The 16,178-nt window shown below is 33.5% G+C and overlaps 1 protein-coding gene across 1 annotated transcript; it reads right to left on the reverse strand.

Moving 5' to 3' along the window:
• Positions 1-223: 223 nt before the first annotated feature.
• irx1a (iroquois homeobox 1a) lies at positions 224-12,574 on the reverse strand. The gene is made up of 5 exons (XM_062991801.1): positions 12,285-12,574; positions 5,649-6,438; positions 5,472-5,585; positions 4,016-4,076; positions 224-500 (listed from the first exon to the last, which is right to left on the reverse strand). The coding sequence occupies exons 1-5, from the start codon at positions 12,510-12,512 to the stop codon at positions 467-469; spliced, it is 1,227 nt and encodes a 408-aa protein (XP_062847871.1). The 5' UTR covers positions 12,513-12,574; the 3' UTR covers positions 224-466.
• Between the last annotated feature and the right edge of the window lie 3,604 nt (positions 12,575-16,178).

Raw genomic sequence — 16,178 nt, forward strand, 5'->3', positions numbered from 1 at the left:
AAGGCCTGGCTCACGATCAATGTTCCAATTCATCCCGAGGGTTTTCAGTTAAGATCAGGGCTCTGTGCAGGACTGTCCACATGCTGTGATCATAAACTGTACCTCATTCACTTTAATGCTAATAAACACTCACACACACATTACATTTAAATACGATAAAGAAGAAGCTTAAAGTGTCTGTAGAATTTGTTAACTTTATTATAGACAAAATAGAAGATCTGCACAAACTCCGTCCAGTAACTATTTACACATTCAACGAGCTTCATTTACATCAAATGAACCGTGAAACGGAATAAAAATGAATAAAAACACCAGCACAGAGAGAGGAATTCAAACCTACCAAATATCCCAGAATAAATTTAAGCGCTATTATTGTTATTATTATTATAATTATTTACAAAACTCCAAATATTCATCCGTCGTTTTAATTAGCTTTAATATTTTTGAGGTGTTCTTTGTGAGGTGATCAGGTGGTGAGGACTCGCTGAGAACTCCTGCCACTGAAAAACAGAGGAACAGAGAGACCAAAGATTAAACCTACAGCAGTTAGTTAGAACTGTAACATTTCAGATCAAAATCCGATATACACAGACTAGGCATAACATTATGACCACTGACTAACACTGAATAACACTGATTATCTCTTCATCACGGCACCTGTTAGTGGGTGGGATATGTTAGGCAGCAAGTGAACATTTTATCCTCAAAGTTGATGTTTGAAGCAGCATTTTTCAGAATCAGAATTAGAAATAAAGTGATTCTGATTCTGAACAATGGATGAGCGTAAGGATTTGACCGAGTTTGTCAAGGGCCAACTTGTGATGGCTAGACGACTGGTCTGAGCATCTCCAAAACTGCAGCTCTTGTGGGGTGTTCCTGGTCTGCAGTGGTCAGTATCTATCAAAAGTGGTCCAAGGAAGGGACAGTGGTAAACCGGCGACAGGGTCATGGGCGGCCAAGGCTCACGTGGTAAGCGAAGGCTGACCTGTGTGTTCCGATCCAACAGACAAGCTACTGTAGCTCAAATTGCTGAAAAAATTCATGCTGGTTCTGATAGGAAGGTGACAGACTCCATGCCTCGATGGGTCAGAGCTGTTTTTTGGCAGCAAAAGGGGGACCAACACAATATTAGAAAGGTGGTCATAATTTTATGCCTGATCGGTGTATATGGTTAATTGGAATGCCTTAAATCAATCAATCAAGTAGATTAACAGAGACGTTTTTGGTATCTAAAAGATGCTGCAGTACCTAATCTGTACCTGTCATATTTAATTTCTGATGTCTGTACAAAGCTGCCTAGACTTTCCCAACATTGGCATGGGTATCATGAATGCAGTCAAGCTAGTCCTATTTATATGGGCAGTGATCAGATGTGGTTTTATTCTAATCACTAGTGAGGAATTAGCAGGCCATGATATAAACTTGTTTGGGATGAATATGAATGTTGATTGTGAGCCAGGTGTTTTCGTCCAACATCAATGTCTGACCTCACAAATGATCTTTTGACTTGATGCCCCCCTGTTCTGACCAGGGAGCGGACACAGGTCTATTTACCACCTTAAGAACAAAAAAAATCACTTCACATTGAACTCTGGAGTGCAGTAATGAAATTATCTGTAAAGATTAATTAACACCCATGCACAGGAAGTTCGACTGAGGCAAGATACAGGCATAAATGACCTTCTTTACATCATCAGAAGGGTTCCAGGTTTTATTTTGTGCTCTTTAATTATTTTATTATATTATTTATATTATTAAATTATTTTATTTATTTTATTTTATTTATTTTATTATATTATTTTATTTTATTTATTTTATTATATTGTTTTATTTATTTTATTTTATTATTTTATTTATTTTATTTTATTTAATTATATTGTTTTATTTATTTAATTATATTATTTATTTTATTTATTCTATTTAATTTATTTTATTATATTATTTATTTTATTATATTATTTATTTTATTATATTATTTTTTTTTATTTTTTATTATTAGTTCACAAACTGCTTATCTTATTTCCTCACTCAACTTTGTTGCTTCATATTGATAGTGCACAGAGTCAAATTTAATAAAGCTAAATTAGATGACAAGAACATATAAATTTCATCTATGATGGTGAGTTTTATCCTTTACAAAGACTTAGCAAAGCTTAGCACGCTAATTGCAACCTGGACAAGAAAGGTAGACAAACTCACAATGTAGAGAATTTGACTGAATGTAGGACCTGAACTGAAGTGAATTTCAGACGACAAACTGCATTTAAAAAGCTGCAGAACTTCAAAATTAATTCCCAAACTTGTCTGTAAGCTGCAAGTATAGCTAAAATGCTAATTTGCCGCTAACTGCTAAGTGAACTGCACTGACAGTTAGCGGATATTACTAAAGAAGTGATTAAAGATTTTGGGTGAGACAGACTTCCATTACTGGTTAACTACCTTAGCCTTGTAGCTTCACATCTAAGGAAGCAAACTTCACACATCCTGGCTGAGTGATTGTGTTTAACGTGTACATTTACTTCTCTGTAATTCATTTAATTAAACCCACACCAATATTCATTTACTCATATTGGATAGTCGTGGAGCTTCCAGCATCAAACCAAACCATTCACAGCATATAAAAGTCAAAAACATCACAATCAGCTACAGCTACAGTGGATCCCATAATGCATTGCATTATAACAGGGCTCTAACCTAATGTAAATACTACTGTGTTCAGTCTTATTCAGAAGTTTGGACTCCACTGGTGAAATTCCAACAAACTCAAAAATGTCAGGGTTCAAGTTTCTGAGTTTAAGTGTCAGTGCATCAGTGATACCAGCCTGGCCAGGTGCTCTGGTGGGTCTGATGGCATGAGTATTGGAGGAACACAAAGTATAGCGTGACAATCCACTGCTGGCAGGTGTAAAAAAAGCGATCTGAATAGTCAAATGTGTCAGGCTGTGCGATTACTAGTCTGTGACCTTCCATGGCCAGCATGGGTGTGTAGCAAACAGCAGAGGAATAGTAATAGGGAATTGTGTTAGAAATGGCAACATTTGGAAAAAAAGTGGGATAATTAAAAAAAGACATTATTTTATTCATTTAAATGCACATTTTTAATGTAGTTGCTTATTTTAAGATACTAAAAATATACAAAAATAAAGTGTGACTAAAAGCATGCAGATATTCAGTCTCTAACTTTCACCAGGCCTGAACAAGCTGTGTAAGAACTGAGCAGTGAGTATAAACATAGCAGTGTGTGTGTATGTGTGTGTAAGAGAGTTAAAAGGGGGGCAAATTCTCCCCCGGGGGGCTTCAGAGAAACGCACTAACACACACTGAGTCCCTTGAGACGCTGCTGGTGGGGGTTTGACCTGCTTTGTCACACACTATTTATTTTAAAGCACCAAACACAGAGCGAGAGCACAATAATAATATGAATAATACTAATAATGCTAATACTTATAGTAATAATAATACGGTAATAATAATAATAATAATAATAATAATAATAATTTTAGTAAGAGTAATAATACTAATAATGATACTACTAATAATAATAATAATACTGTAATAATAATAATAATGATAATAATAATTTTAGCAAAAGTGATAATAGTAATAATACTAATAATGATAATACTACTACTAATAATAATCATACTGTAATAATAATAATAATTTTAGTAAGAGTAATAATAGTAATAATACTAATAATGATAATACTACTACTAATAATAATCATACTGTAATAATAATAATTTAGTAAGAGTAATAATAGTAATAATGCTAATAATGATAATACTACTACTAATAATAATCATACTGTAATAATAATAATAATTTTAGTAAGAGTAATAATAGTAATAATATTACTAATGATAATACTACTAATGATAATACTACTAATGATAATACTAATACTACTACTAATAATAATACTGAAATAATAATAATACTGTAATAATTTTAGTAAGAGTAATAATAGTAATAATACTACTACCAATAATAGTAATACAATAATAATAATTACCTGTCATGTAGGGGACGGAATGAGGATTTCAGTGGTTGTGTTGGTGACTCAACTCCCCGATCTAAATAAAAAGACAATCAACAATAAATGAGGTGATTATGGAAATGTGATTCTTTCTAAATGGATTAATAAATCACAAACACAAACACACACACACACACACACACACACACACACACACACACACACACACACACACACACACACACACACACACACAGTTTCAGTAAAGAACAATCATACTGCTTCACCATGTAATGCTGCTTTACAATACTGTACTCTTCAAACTATGTGGTAACAGTTTGAGGAATATCCTTCTCTGTTTTAGCACTAGATCACTATAATAAGCTTACTGTGTTTGGTGTGGAACAATTGGAATGCTGACTGTAAGCCTGTCTTTGCCAAAAGAGTAGAGGCTGGTATAGCAATGAAGTGCACCAACTCAGTATTCATGTACATGGGTTTAAATGTGATGACTAGGTGTAAGCTGTTCACATACTTACGGTCACAGAGTGTGTAAATACAGTATTTAATATTTTTACCTTAACAACAGTGATGTTACAAATAAATAAATATAAATAAATACATTTTACTTTATTACATGTAAATAATACAAATAATTTAATGTTTGTGATTATTCTTTTGGTATTAAACTATTTAAAATGAATAAAATATAATATAATTATATTTATTCTAGATGTTAAATTAAAGAAAATAAATCTTTAAATGTTAAAATAAATTGTATTTGTGAATATAATAACTTGTATTTATATAATTGAAATTATTATGTAAACACTAGTAATAAACTAAATTTCCTTTTAGTGCAGAATTACAAAATACATATTTTTCATTATTAAAATATTTTAAATATGGATTTTAATAATAATAATAATAATACTAATAATAATAATGTGTTATTATTATTATTATTATTATTATTATTATTAGTTATTTAGTTTTGTAATAGATTGCACTCAGAAAAAAGCTAAAACAATAAATACATTATTTAATAACAGTATAAAGTTAAACATGAATAAATACAATTTATGTTATATATACTATATATACTGTAACAGTATGCACATTGATTTGTATTTATAATAACACTGGATTCATATTTATTTATTTAGCTTCTTTATCTTTATCTACTTCTGATTATTATTCTCTATTTATTATTTTTAAGTGATAATAATTGTTTAAAATGTAATTCAATAAAATTACATTACTTCTTAATATTACTGGTAATCTAATTTATTAGTATTATTATATTAATTTATTTATTTTCATTATTACAATAATATAAATTGCATATTTAATGATTAAGAAAATGTTTAGAAATATATAGGAATCATTTTTAATGTTCATCAGTATTATTATTTTTATTTTATTTATTTTTTATTATTTTTTAATTAATTAATTAATTAATTAATTAATGTATTTATTTTTCTATTCTTACCTGTGTGTTTGGGGCTGAGCTGTTCAGTGCATTTGTCCTTTTCCATTAAATCCTGTTGTATCTGATGCTGTAGTTGATGCTGTAGTTGATGCTGTATTTGATGTTGTAGTTGATGTTGTAGTTGATGTTCTTTTCGCTGTTGTTGAGTTTGTTGTTGTAACTGTTGTGTCTGTTGATGATGCTGATTTCCTCCCACTAGCGAGCGAACACTGAGCAGTGAGTTTTGAGTCAGGAACCCTCCGTTATTCCAGCTGTGGATCTTCCCGATGGGGCAGGTGTACAGTCCGTGGTTAGAGAGGAACGCTGGATGTTGGACGGTTGTGGATTTTGAGACGTCCGGCGTTGTTGCTGTTTCTGCGAGGGACCAGATTTTTGGTTTGCTGCTCACTGGAAGCTGGAGGCCTGGTGATGTCATTACAGGAATGTTTTTATTAGCATTAGCATTTCCGTGTATTTCATCCTGCTCCTTGGAAAGTTTTAGTCCTCGCTTTTGTTCCTCCTCATCTTCTTCTTCATCCTCCTCTTCGGCATTGCTGCGATCTCCATCGTTCTCATCGATCTTATCTATGTCGATACTTTCCAAATCGATCTCCTCCTCGTCCTCACGTTTGTCCTCATTGTCACTGCCAAAGATGATCCCGTCCTCACCGTCCTCCTTTGCACTCGCGCCCCACGTTACTTTGTTCTCCTTCTTAAGTCTCCGCCGGGCATTGGCGAACCACGTGGACACCTGGGTGAGGGTCATCTTGGTGATGATGGCCAGCATGATCTTCTCTCCTTTGGTTGGGTACGGATTCTTGCGGTGCTCGTTCAGCCAGGCCTTGAGTGTGCTCGTACTTTCCCGGGTGGCGTTCTTCGGCCTGGATGCGTCGCCGTACTGGAAGCCGCTGTACGGGTAGAACGCAGCAGGGGAAGTGTGTGCTGCAAAACTGACCCCAGGACTGTCCTTCAGGTCATACTGAGAGCCCTGAATACACACCCAGAAGAAGAGAAATTAATAAATGGTCTGCAGTGCAAACTGCAAACTGCTGAAACACAGGAGTTTAAACTGTTCACAGACAAGCAAGCTTTACATTGAGTTACTAGGCCACAAGGTGCTGCTCCTGTCCAGGGAAGATTTGTGGTTTCATGTGATGTTGAAGGTGTTTCTACTCAGGTTTACTTACTCACTCACTGTCTTAACCGCTTATCCAATTAGGGTTGTGGGGGGTGCTGGAGACTATCCCAGCTTTTCAATGGGTGCAAGGCACACAGTAACACCCTGGACGGGGCGCCAGTCCATTGCAGGACACACACACACACACACACACACACACACATGCACATACACACATACATTCACCTACAGGGCAATTCAGTGTCTTCAATTAACCTGACTGCATGTTTTTGGACTGTGGGAGGAAACCGGAGCTCCCGGAGGAAACCCAAGCAGACACGAGGAGAACATGCAAACTCCACACAGAAAGGACCCGGACTGCCCCGCCTGGGGATCGAACCCAGGACCTTCTTGCTGTGAGGCGACAGTGCTACCCACCGAGCCACCATGCCACCCCTATTCAGGTTTAGTTACATTTTGTTCCTGGGAAATTTAGGAAGCTTGTTGAGCTTCAGCAGGATCGATACTCAGTCTCAACGTCTTTTAGAATGAAACCAGGAGCAAATTTTTATTGGCAGCACTAATATCTAGTAGTTTACTTGTTTTATAATAATGACGATTGTTTTTTCTTTCTTGATTTGGGTTATGAACAAATTTGAAGCTGATATTTGCACTAAAAGTATATTAAACAATAAAAGCTATAATTCTGAGTAGAACATAAATACAACGAAAGTTAACAACACTCTTCACAGAAAGTAGTGGAACGTTTACACCCAAATAACAACAGTAAACATTCCGATTTTTACCGTGTAGATTCATACAGTGAAAAATCTACTCATATTTACCTATAAATAATACAATACTATTTTGGACACACCCATGCAAAAGGCTTTTTTCATTAAACTACCAAATACATGATGTATCTACACAGTGACCCTCCCAAAAAGGTGGACTTGTACATAACCTAATGTTCCTATTTTCCATTTCTTTTAAACAGACACACCCACATTCTGCTGATCATAGTTAGTATAGTTTCAGTTTTTAATGACATAAAATTCATTTACTTCATTGGGGTGTGTCCAATGTGTGTGTGTGTGTGTGTGTGTGTGTACCTAGAATGTTCATACTTTTATTAAATTAGTGCAAATAGAAATATACTAAAGCTGTTATTTTTTTTCATCAAAATTGTTTGTCAGATTTCTAACTCTCACAGTTTTTACCACTGGGCCCGGGACAACAAGTGGGTCACAAAGCGCCCTCTAGTGTTTTCTAGACCTTCACTATCCTTACTACCTACACCACCGCCTCAGTGGCTCACATCAGTGGCTTTACATTTTATTTTCCATTTAAATTAGCTTTTATTCAATGCAACTTAATTGTGATTGAATACAACCCGAGCATTTAAAGGTCAGGGGGCCAACAGTGTCAACCTGACAGTGGTGGGCCTTGAACTAGCAATCTTGTAAATACTACTAATTTGTTATATATACATATACACATAGATGATACAATAAAATTATTTTTCCGCATATCCAGGCTTGTTTGGAAGCTGGGGTCAGAGCGCAGGGTCAGCCACTGTACAGCGCCCCAGGAACAGAGGGGGTTAAGGCCTTGCTCAAGGGCCCGACAGTGGCAGCATGACAGAGTCTGGATTCAAACTTTCATCCTTTCGATTTATAGCACAAACATCTACCCACATTACAGTGCTGCAATAAAAAAGTATTTGCCCCCTTTTCAGTTTCTGATCTGTCACATTGAAATTTCAGATCTTATTTTAAAGAACCACAAGTAAACACAAAATGCAGCATTTATATAATCAGATTTATTAATAAAAATAAAGATTAATTAAAACCATATATAAAAAAGTATTTGCTCCCTAAATCTAATAACTGGTTGTGCCACCTTTAGCAGTAACGTCTGATATCAAACATTATTGATAACTAGTGAGTCTTTTATATTGCTGTGGAGGATTTTTGGCTGCTCTTTGTTTTCAGTTTGTTTACTTGTGTCATCTTTATTTAATAAAGTACAAAAATTGTAAAGAGCGCAAATACTTTTTCACAGCACTGTATGTAGTAATAAAAATAATAAATAAGCATAATTCTGCACAATCGGTGCGTCTATTTATAATAATAATAATAATAATAATAATAATAATAATAATAATAATAATAATAATAATAATAATAAAATTAATAATAATATAATAATAATAAATATAATAATAATAATATAAATTATTATTATTAATAAAATAATTATTTCTTCATTTTTATTTTAACATGACCTCACATTTTACTTTCAGTTTCTTTCTATGTTTATTTCAGTACGATTTAGTCTCAACACCTGAAAAATTTAATGAAAATATAATTTAGAATAATGAGTATTTTTGATTGTTGTCTGTCTCAATAACAGGTCTATAAAAGCTGTTGCTGCTTTTTCTGTTTATTCTGTTCTATAAATGTATTGTTTTCTTCTTCGGCTCTTTAAAGCCACATTAGTTTCGACCTTTGACCTGTAACAGCATGATGCTGCTATTGTGTGACGTGAGAAACTTTGATTGCTGTGTGACGTGGAAAAAATCCTGTTGGGTTTATTATAGAATTATTTTTTTATGATAATGATAATCTTTTATCTGCTAGTGTATCTTCTCAGACTGAACCACAGCAAACCTTAAAGCAGCAAACAGGAATCACTTTGTATTATAAAATTCTATTTCTACATATAAATGTTTGTTTGATTTTTATCAGGACAGGTTCATACTTCCTGAGGAGTCAAAAATGGCTAAAAATACTTTAAATATTATATTAAAAAATAAATACAATAAAAACCCTCAGATTCTGTAGAGCTTCTGGTTGAGGTGGTGGTAAAAATATCAATTCATGAAATGAAATGCTTCTTTACACATTTAAAGACAGTGTGTGTGCCTTCTTATACATTTACACCTTTTATACATGTGTTTCTTAAATGGCATTAATTAATATTTTGTAATTTTGCATAATCGACTGAATTTATAAGCCACTGATTTCCATCTGTGATAATGAATTAATTCTATAAAAAAATGTAGTGTAATAGAACCTTATAATCCCTCAAATCATTTATTTGGTATTATAATGAACATTAAATCCTAATATCGTTTTTTTAAGTATAATAAATGTTCTACAGGGAAACCACTGTATATGGTTCTGCAGAATCTTTTAAAAATGGGCCCAAAAGGGTTCCACTGTTGCACCAGGCCTTTTCTATGTGTAGAGCCGAGTACTCCTTTGAATAAATAATAATAATAATAATAATTATTATTATTATTAATAATAATAATAAAACACTATATTAAAATGTGATTTTTATTTTAATATTTTTATATTATAGAAATACAATTGAACAATGTTCAACCACTGTATTTAAGACAATAATCTAAATAAAGAATGTATCGTTATTATGTAAATATCTGCTGGAGTAAATATTGTATACAGATTTTATGCGAAACTTCCTGATTGTTTCTCTGTGTTTCCTCAAACCCAGTGAAAAAATTCCAGAAAATGAAACTTTACATCATGTTCCTGTTCCCCTTCAGGTCCACATCCTAAATACCAACTGCTGGATTATTAAAGTCGACCCACTGCTCAAACCAGCACCCTGAACCTAGTAACTGCAGGGCTCAGTTTTTCTTACACTGAATAAAACAACATATTTTTTATATTATAGTTAAGATATTTATTTGAGTTTTTCTAAAGTTACTTTGTGTCTGATGCGGCTCTACATATTACAATTAGGACAAAATGTACATATTTTTTATTAAATGACATGTGATGAGACTTACTTGCTCTTTATTATTTAGCTAAACTGTGTACATAATTGTAATAAAGAAATTGAGCCTCATGTACACTGAATATACTGATCTTTATTATATTTATATTCATTCTGGACAGAACCGTTATGAAATATATTAAAGTAGCTGTTTGAATGTGAAACTGCTTTGTATTTACCCTTGGGGGCATTTTGCCCCCATGAGGGGTGGCCTTTTGCCCCAGCACTGGGGCCCTTTCTTAAATTATGTTGGTGCTGACTGCCAAGATAAATGTTAAATTGGTTCACATATTTTTAAACATGCTGTCATGAACAATTAGGGAACACATTTTAAACATTTAAAAGAAATTTAACAGTTTACTTAGGGGGTTGCAGGGGGGTCGTTTACCTAGTTCAGCCTACCAGTTTGTTTTTGTTTTTATAAACTATTTCAATAATTTTGAAGCTTTTTGAATGATGGCATAATCCATAACAATGATTTCCTCATCAATAATTACAGCCTGAATTTTCCTTAATATTAAATGACACCAATTTGAGGCCCAAACAAAAATAACAAATATCCTCAGTATACTTGATTAAATAGTGAAAAATGTGCTGTATCATTTACATTCACAATTCACAAGCTGATTAAGATTTTTTAAATTAATAATATATTCATATTAATATTAAAATCACATCATACTGTTTTTATGTTTTACATCAGAATTATAAACTCAGCAAGTTATGGGAATATAATTTGAAATGTGTGAAAGAACACACTTCCCTGCACAGAAACAATAGATTTATAGATTTATTTATATCAGATTTAATCTTTCTGTGTAAATGTTCCATCATGAAATTGGAACAGACTTATCATTTCATTTCGTTTTAGAAAACTACATTAAAAAACAATTGTAATAATACATTTTAAAAATCAGATTGTTTTAATTCACACATTTAAAGAACGAAGCGAAACTGCGTCTAGTTTTAATCCCTCTTAATTCTACTGAAGGCAAAGTCGCGTTTTATTTTTAATGGCTCTATAATGATGAAGTTAAAATTGATCAAATATTTAGGATTAAAGTCATAGACATAAAAGAAAGGTATGAAACAAATATGGAATTGGAGAAGCTTTTCTATCAAGCGAAGCTATTTTTTTTTTTTATCAGACTTCGATTTTAATATTTACAAATATAAACAATTAATGCAGTAATTTAAAGAAGCAAAAACAAACAAAATTCGACAAAATTCACTACTTTTGTGCGACAGTAAGAATAATAACAAAAATATTTACCACTAATAGATTTATAAACCCAACTGTAACAAACGAATGCACAAAATACGCAAGAAAAGTTAAATACGTAATAAAAAAAAAAATAATAATAATAAAAAAATAATAATAATTATATATATATATATATATATATATATATATATATATATATATATATATATGTTCAAAAAATAAAAGTTAAATGTACACAAATTCGATAAATCTAACTATAAACTGCTGCTTATTTTTGTTATGTGAAATATTAATTGTTAGTTTTATTACTCGCATTTGTACACTGACAGGTGAGAAATTTTCATAGCATCATAAAACACAAAAAAGAAGGAACAATAAACAATATAAAACAAAATAATGATGTAAAAATGTAAATAATAATAATAAAATCGTTTATTTTGAAGGTTTATTTTAGACTCCGATCAGTGTACATTTCTACATTTTGTTCTTTTCCTTTTTTTATTAACAATAAAACACAAAACAAATTAAAATGAAATAAAAATAGTGACACTTTTTGGAGAGTTTGTGTGATTTAATTTACATTTTCTATTATTATAATAAAAACAAACAAAATCAAACCAATACAATAAAGAAAGTTGAACTTTTGAACCAGAATAATGCATGTATGAATAAAAGTTGCGCTCACCATGTGAGAGAAGAGCGCCAGTTCTGCGCTGGTGTAGGGCAGGAGCGCGCTGTAGCTGTACGGGAGCGCGCTGTACATACCGCCGTTAGCACCGCTGCCGGCCGCCGCGAGCACAGAGGCCACATCACAGCTGGGAGCGCGCGGAGCGGACGGTGGAGAGGCGGGAGAGGCTGGAGCAGCACCGAGACCGTACAGGTACTGCGGATAACCGAGCTGCGGGAAAGACATGTCCGATACCGATACCTTTACCGGAGCTGATAGAACTACTACCAGCACCACCACCGGCACCACACTGCTGACCCGGGACGCGGGGGACCAAAACGCGGAGCTGATAAAGAAAAAGTAAACTTGTCCTTTTCTTTCTATCGGCGTCTGTGTGTGTTACCGAATGCGCGCGGATCAACCGTTCAGTACCGAATGAAGGGCTCGCGCCTCCTCCTCTTCAGTAAAGTCAGACTCTCCCCTCGTGCGCCTCATCTCTCAATCTCTCACGTGCAGGGGGTGGTGGGGGGTGGGTGGGTAGAGGCGTGGGGGTGTAACACTGTTATACCCGTATGATGCCTGTGATTGGAAGTCGGGCTCCTGCTCTAAATAATCAATAATAACAGGAAGAGTGGAAGCATTTTATTTTATTAGTTTTATATATGTATAGTTTATTTATACTTTATAGCGCTTTATAGCACAAAGTAACATAAAACAGGTTTATTTATACAAAATATAATCATAATTATAATCATAATAAGAAAAAGAACAATCTAAAAATAATAATATAATTAATATAATAATAATAATAATAATAATTAATATTATTATTATAATTATAATTATAATAATTATTATTATTATTATTATAATTATTATTGTTATTATTATTATTATTATTATTATTATTATTATTATTATTAGTAGTAGTAGTAGTAGTAGTAGTAGTAGTAGTTGTAGTAGAAGAAGTAGTACAGTAGTAGTGGGAGTAGCAGTAGTAGTATTTTATTATTATTATTATTGTTATTATTATTATTATTATTATGTAGTAGTATTTTATTTTTATGGTTAATACTGTTCTGATTATTATTTTAATTTAATATTCTTCTTCTTCTTATTATTATTATTATTATTAGTAGTAGTAGTAGCAGCAGTATAGTGGGAGTAGCAGTAGTAGTATTTTATTATTATTATTATTATTATTAATAATAGTATTATTATTATATTTTTATTGTTATTACTGTTATGATTCATATTTTAAATTATGATTATTATTATTATTAGTAGTAGTAGTAGCAGTGGTGGGAGTAGCAGTAGTAGTATTTTATTATTATTATTGTTATTATAATATTTTTATTGTTATTACTGTTATGATTCATATTTTAAATTATTATTATTATTATTGTTATTATTATTATTATTATTATTTAGTAACATTAGTATTTTATTTGTACTATTATTTAGTAATAGTAGTATTTATTTTTGTATTAATATTACTGTTATGATTAATATTTTAAATTATTATTATTATTATTATTATTATTATTATTATTATTTATTATATGTGGAAGTATGCATGCTCATTGCTTACAGTGCATTAGTAAAACTTATTGCCAATTGGCATGTTTATCAAGATGCAGATTTAAAATGAAATAATAAAAAATCATAAATTGATAAAAATATATGAAATAAATTAGATTAATGGGGGAAAGCAAAATTATCCTGCAGAAATAATATACACTCAAAAAATTGGTGTCTTGATGACTCTCCAGTTGTTTTGACAGCATTAGGCGGGTGGTCCTAATGTTTTGGCTCATTCGTGTTTATTGTACTATCATTTGCAACACGTTTGGACAACATTCGAGCTCTCCAGGAAAAGTTCAGAACAAAATGAACACGTTAGGCCTTTATGACCAAAAAAAGTGGACACCTGACCATGGGCAAGCCATTTCAAAACCTTTACTGTACCATTACTATAAATAAATACTAACCATTACTTTAAATAAATGTGGGTTTGTTACCTACCAGAGTGAGAAAATGTCTGCAGGAATTTGTGTCTATTTAGTCAAATCAGCATTTGTGAAGGCATGGCTTAAGAGCAAATTTTATATTATGTAAATGTCTTTGCTGGGGTTATGTTCAGGGCTCTGTTCAGGCCTCTGGAGTTCTGCCACACCAAATTTGTCCAAGCATTTCTTAAGGAAGAGTGGGTGAAAGGTCCTAAAACAAGTAACTTCTAGCTGCTAAAAATGTTTCTAGGCTTTCATATGTAGGCAGAGGACGTGTTACTAAGTACAAAGTACTGGCGTGTTCAAACTTTTAGGTTCATTAAATATACAGTAAGAACATGTAATATTGAAATGAAGTAATATTTGTGTTCACTTTTTTACTTTTATGTGAGTGATCTTCGTGTACTCTGGTTTCTTCCCACCTTCCAAAACATGCAGAAGGTGGATCTGCTGTTTTAAATCTCACATAGATTTTAGTACCAGTAAATAAGTAGGTATGTGAGGTCTTGTGATGGACTGGTGCCCAATAAATGAATGAATAAATAAATGAATCAAAGATTCGATAAATAGTGTCACTTATTAAGTGACATCACCTGGAAGATTAGATGTTCTCCTGGTTTAAATAAGAAAACGTTACTTCTGACCCAAAACCCCAAACATCTGAATTTAAATTCAGCAGCCACGAGGTTTTATCATTTTTTTGGGGTATTACGGGCGACTTTAACAGCTAGAGATGAAGTGTGTGATTATGATCTGCTCCACATCAGCCGAGAGGAGAAAATGGAGATAGATATGATGTGTTCATGCTTTATCTGAAGGATGGGCAGAAGGGTGAATGGTGAAGCTGATAAGACACTGAGGTCTGAAGATGAGACAGATTGACCCATAGGACGCTGAACACCATCACCAACACGTTCAATAAAACACGGCAGAGGGAAAAAAAACACATGGTGACATGAGAACTGATTCAAAAGTAAACAATTTAAAATGATACGTTTACTGCTGGTATGTGTTGAGTCTAAACCAGAGGCCAAATGTGGTCCAGGGCTCGGACACTCAGACAACTCTCAAATTCGAGTCCCAGTGGTGCTACCAACCTGTCCAGATACTCAGCAAACACAATTAAACGTTTCTGATTGATGGGAGGTCAGATGTGGTTGAGGTGACTATGTGTGGTGGAGTAACACATAGAGCATAGTGTGCCTCTCCACCACTGACTCATGTGGGAATTAGGGTTGGGGCTAGTCTGTGGTCTTCTCAGCCAGCATGATAGGGGGGGAGGACTTTGCACACTGAATAAGGGAAATAAAATAGGAGATAAAAGTAATATTTTGGATCTCTGTATTGCTGCATAACCTAACTACACCTTAGCTTCAGTTTAAGGCAGATGAACCTGCAGCACAGCATCTCCACACCATCATCCTACCACCACCATGTTTCACTGATGCTAAAATGCTCTTACAAGTTAATGCATTCATTTTACCTGTTAGTTGTCCAAAGAGTTCCAATTTTGACACTTGAGGACCATCCAGATGGTTGTCAAATATCAGGGGGGTGGGGATGCTGGAGCTTATCCCAGCTTTTCAAAGGGCGCAAGGCACAGAGTAACACCCTGGACGGGGCGCCAGTCCATCGCAGGGCAGACACACATACACGCATCCATTCACCTATAGGGCAATTCAGTGTCTCCAATTAACCTGACTGCATGTTTTTGGACTGTGGGAGGAAACCGGAGCTCCAGGAGGAAACCAACACAGACATGGGGAGAACATACAAACTCCGCACAGAAAGGACCCGGATCGCCCCACCTGGGGATCGAACCCAGGACCTTCTTGCTGTGAGACGACAGTGCCACCAACTTAGCCACTGTGCCGCCCTTCCCTAAACTAGTCGTATTCAATTA

Source organism: Trichomycterus rosablanca, chromosome 3, assembly GCF_030014385.1.
Source record: "Trichomycterus rosablanca isolate fTriRos1 chromosome 3, fTriRos1.hap1, whole genome shotgun sequence".
Classification (NCBI taxonomy): Eukaryota; Metazoa; Chordata; class Actinopteri; order Siluriformes; family Trichomycteridae; genus Trichomycterus; species Trichomycterus rosablanca.

Bases quoted from the DNA above. Each gene is read 5' to 3' on its own strand.
- irx1a (XM_062991801.1), bottom strand. From the start codon at position 12,512: ATGTCTTTCCCGCAGCTCGGTTATCCGCAGTACCTGTACGGTCTCGGT. The intron at 5,586-5,648 runs ATCAACAGACAC...ATCAACTACAAC, and splicing joins AGTGGGAGGAAATCAGCATC to ATCAACTACAACATCAAATA. The intron at 501-4,015 runs GTAATTATTATT...TCTGTTTTTCAG, and splicing joins TTCCGTCCCCTACATGACAG to TGGCAGGAGTTCTCAGCGAG.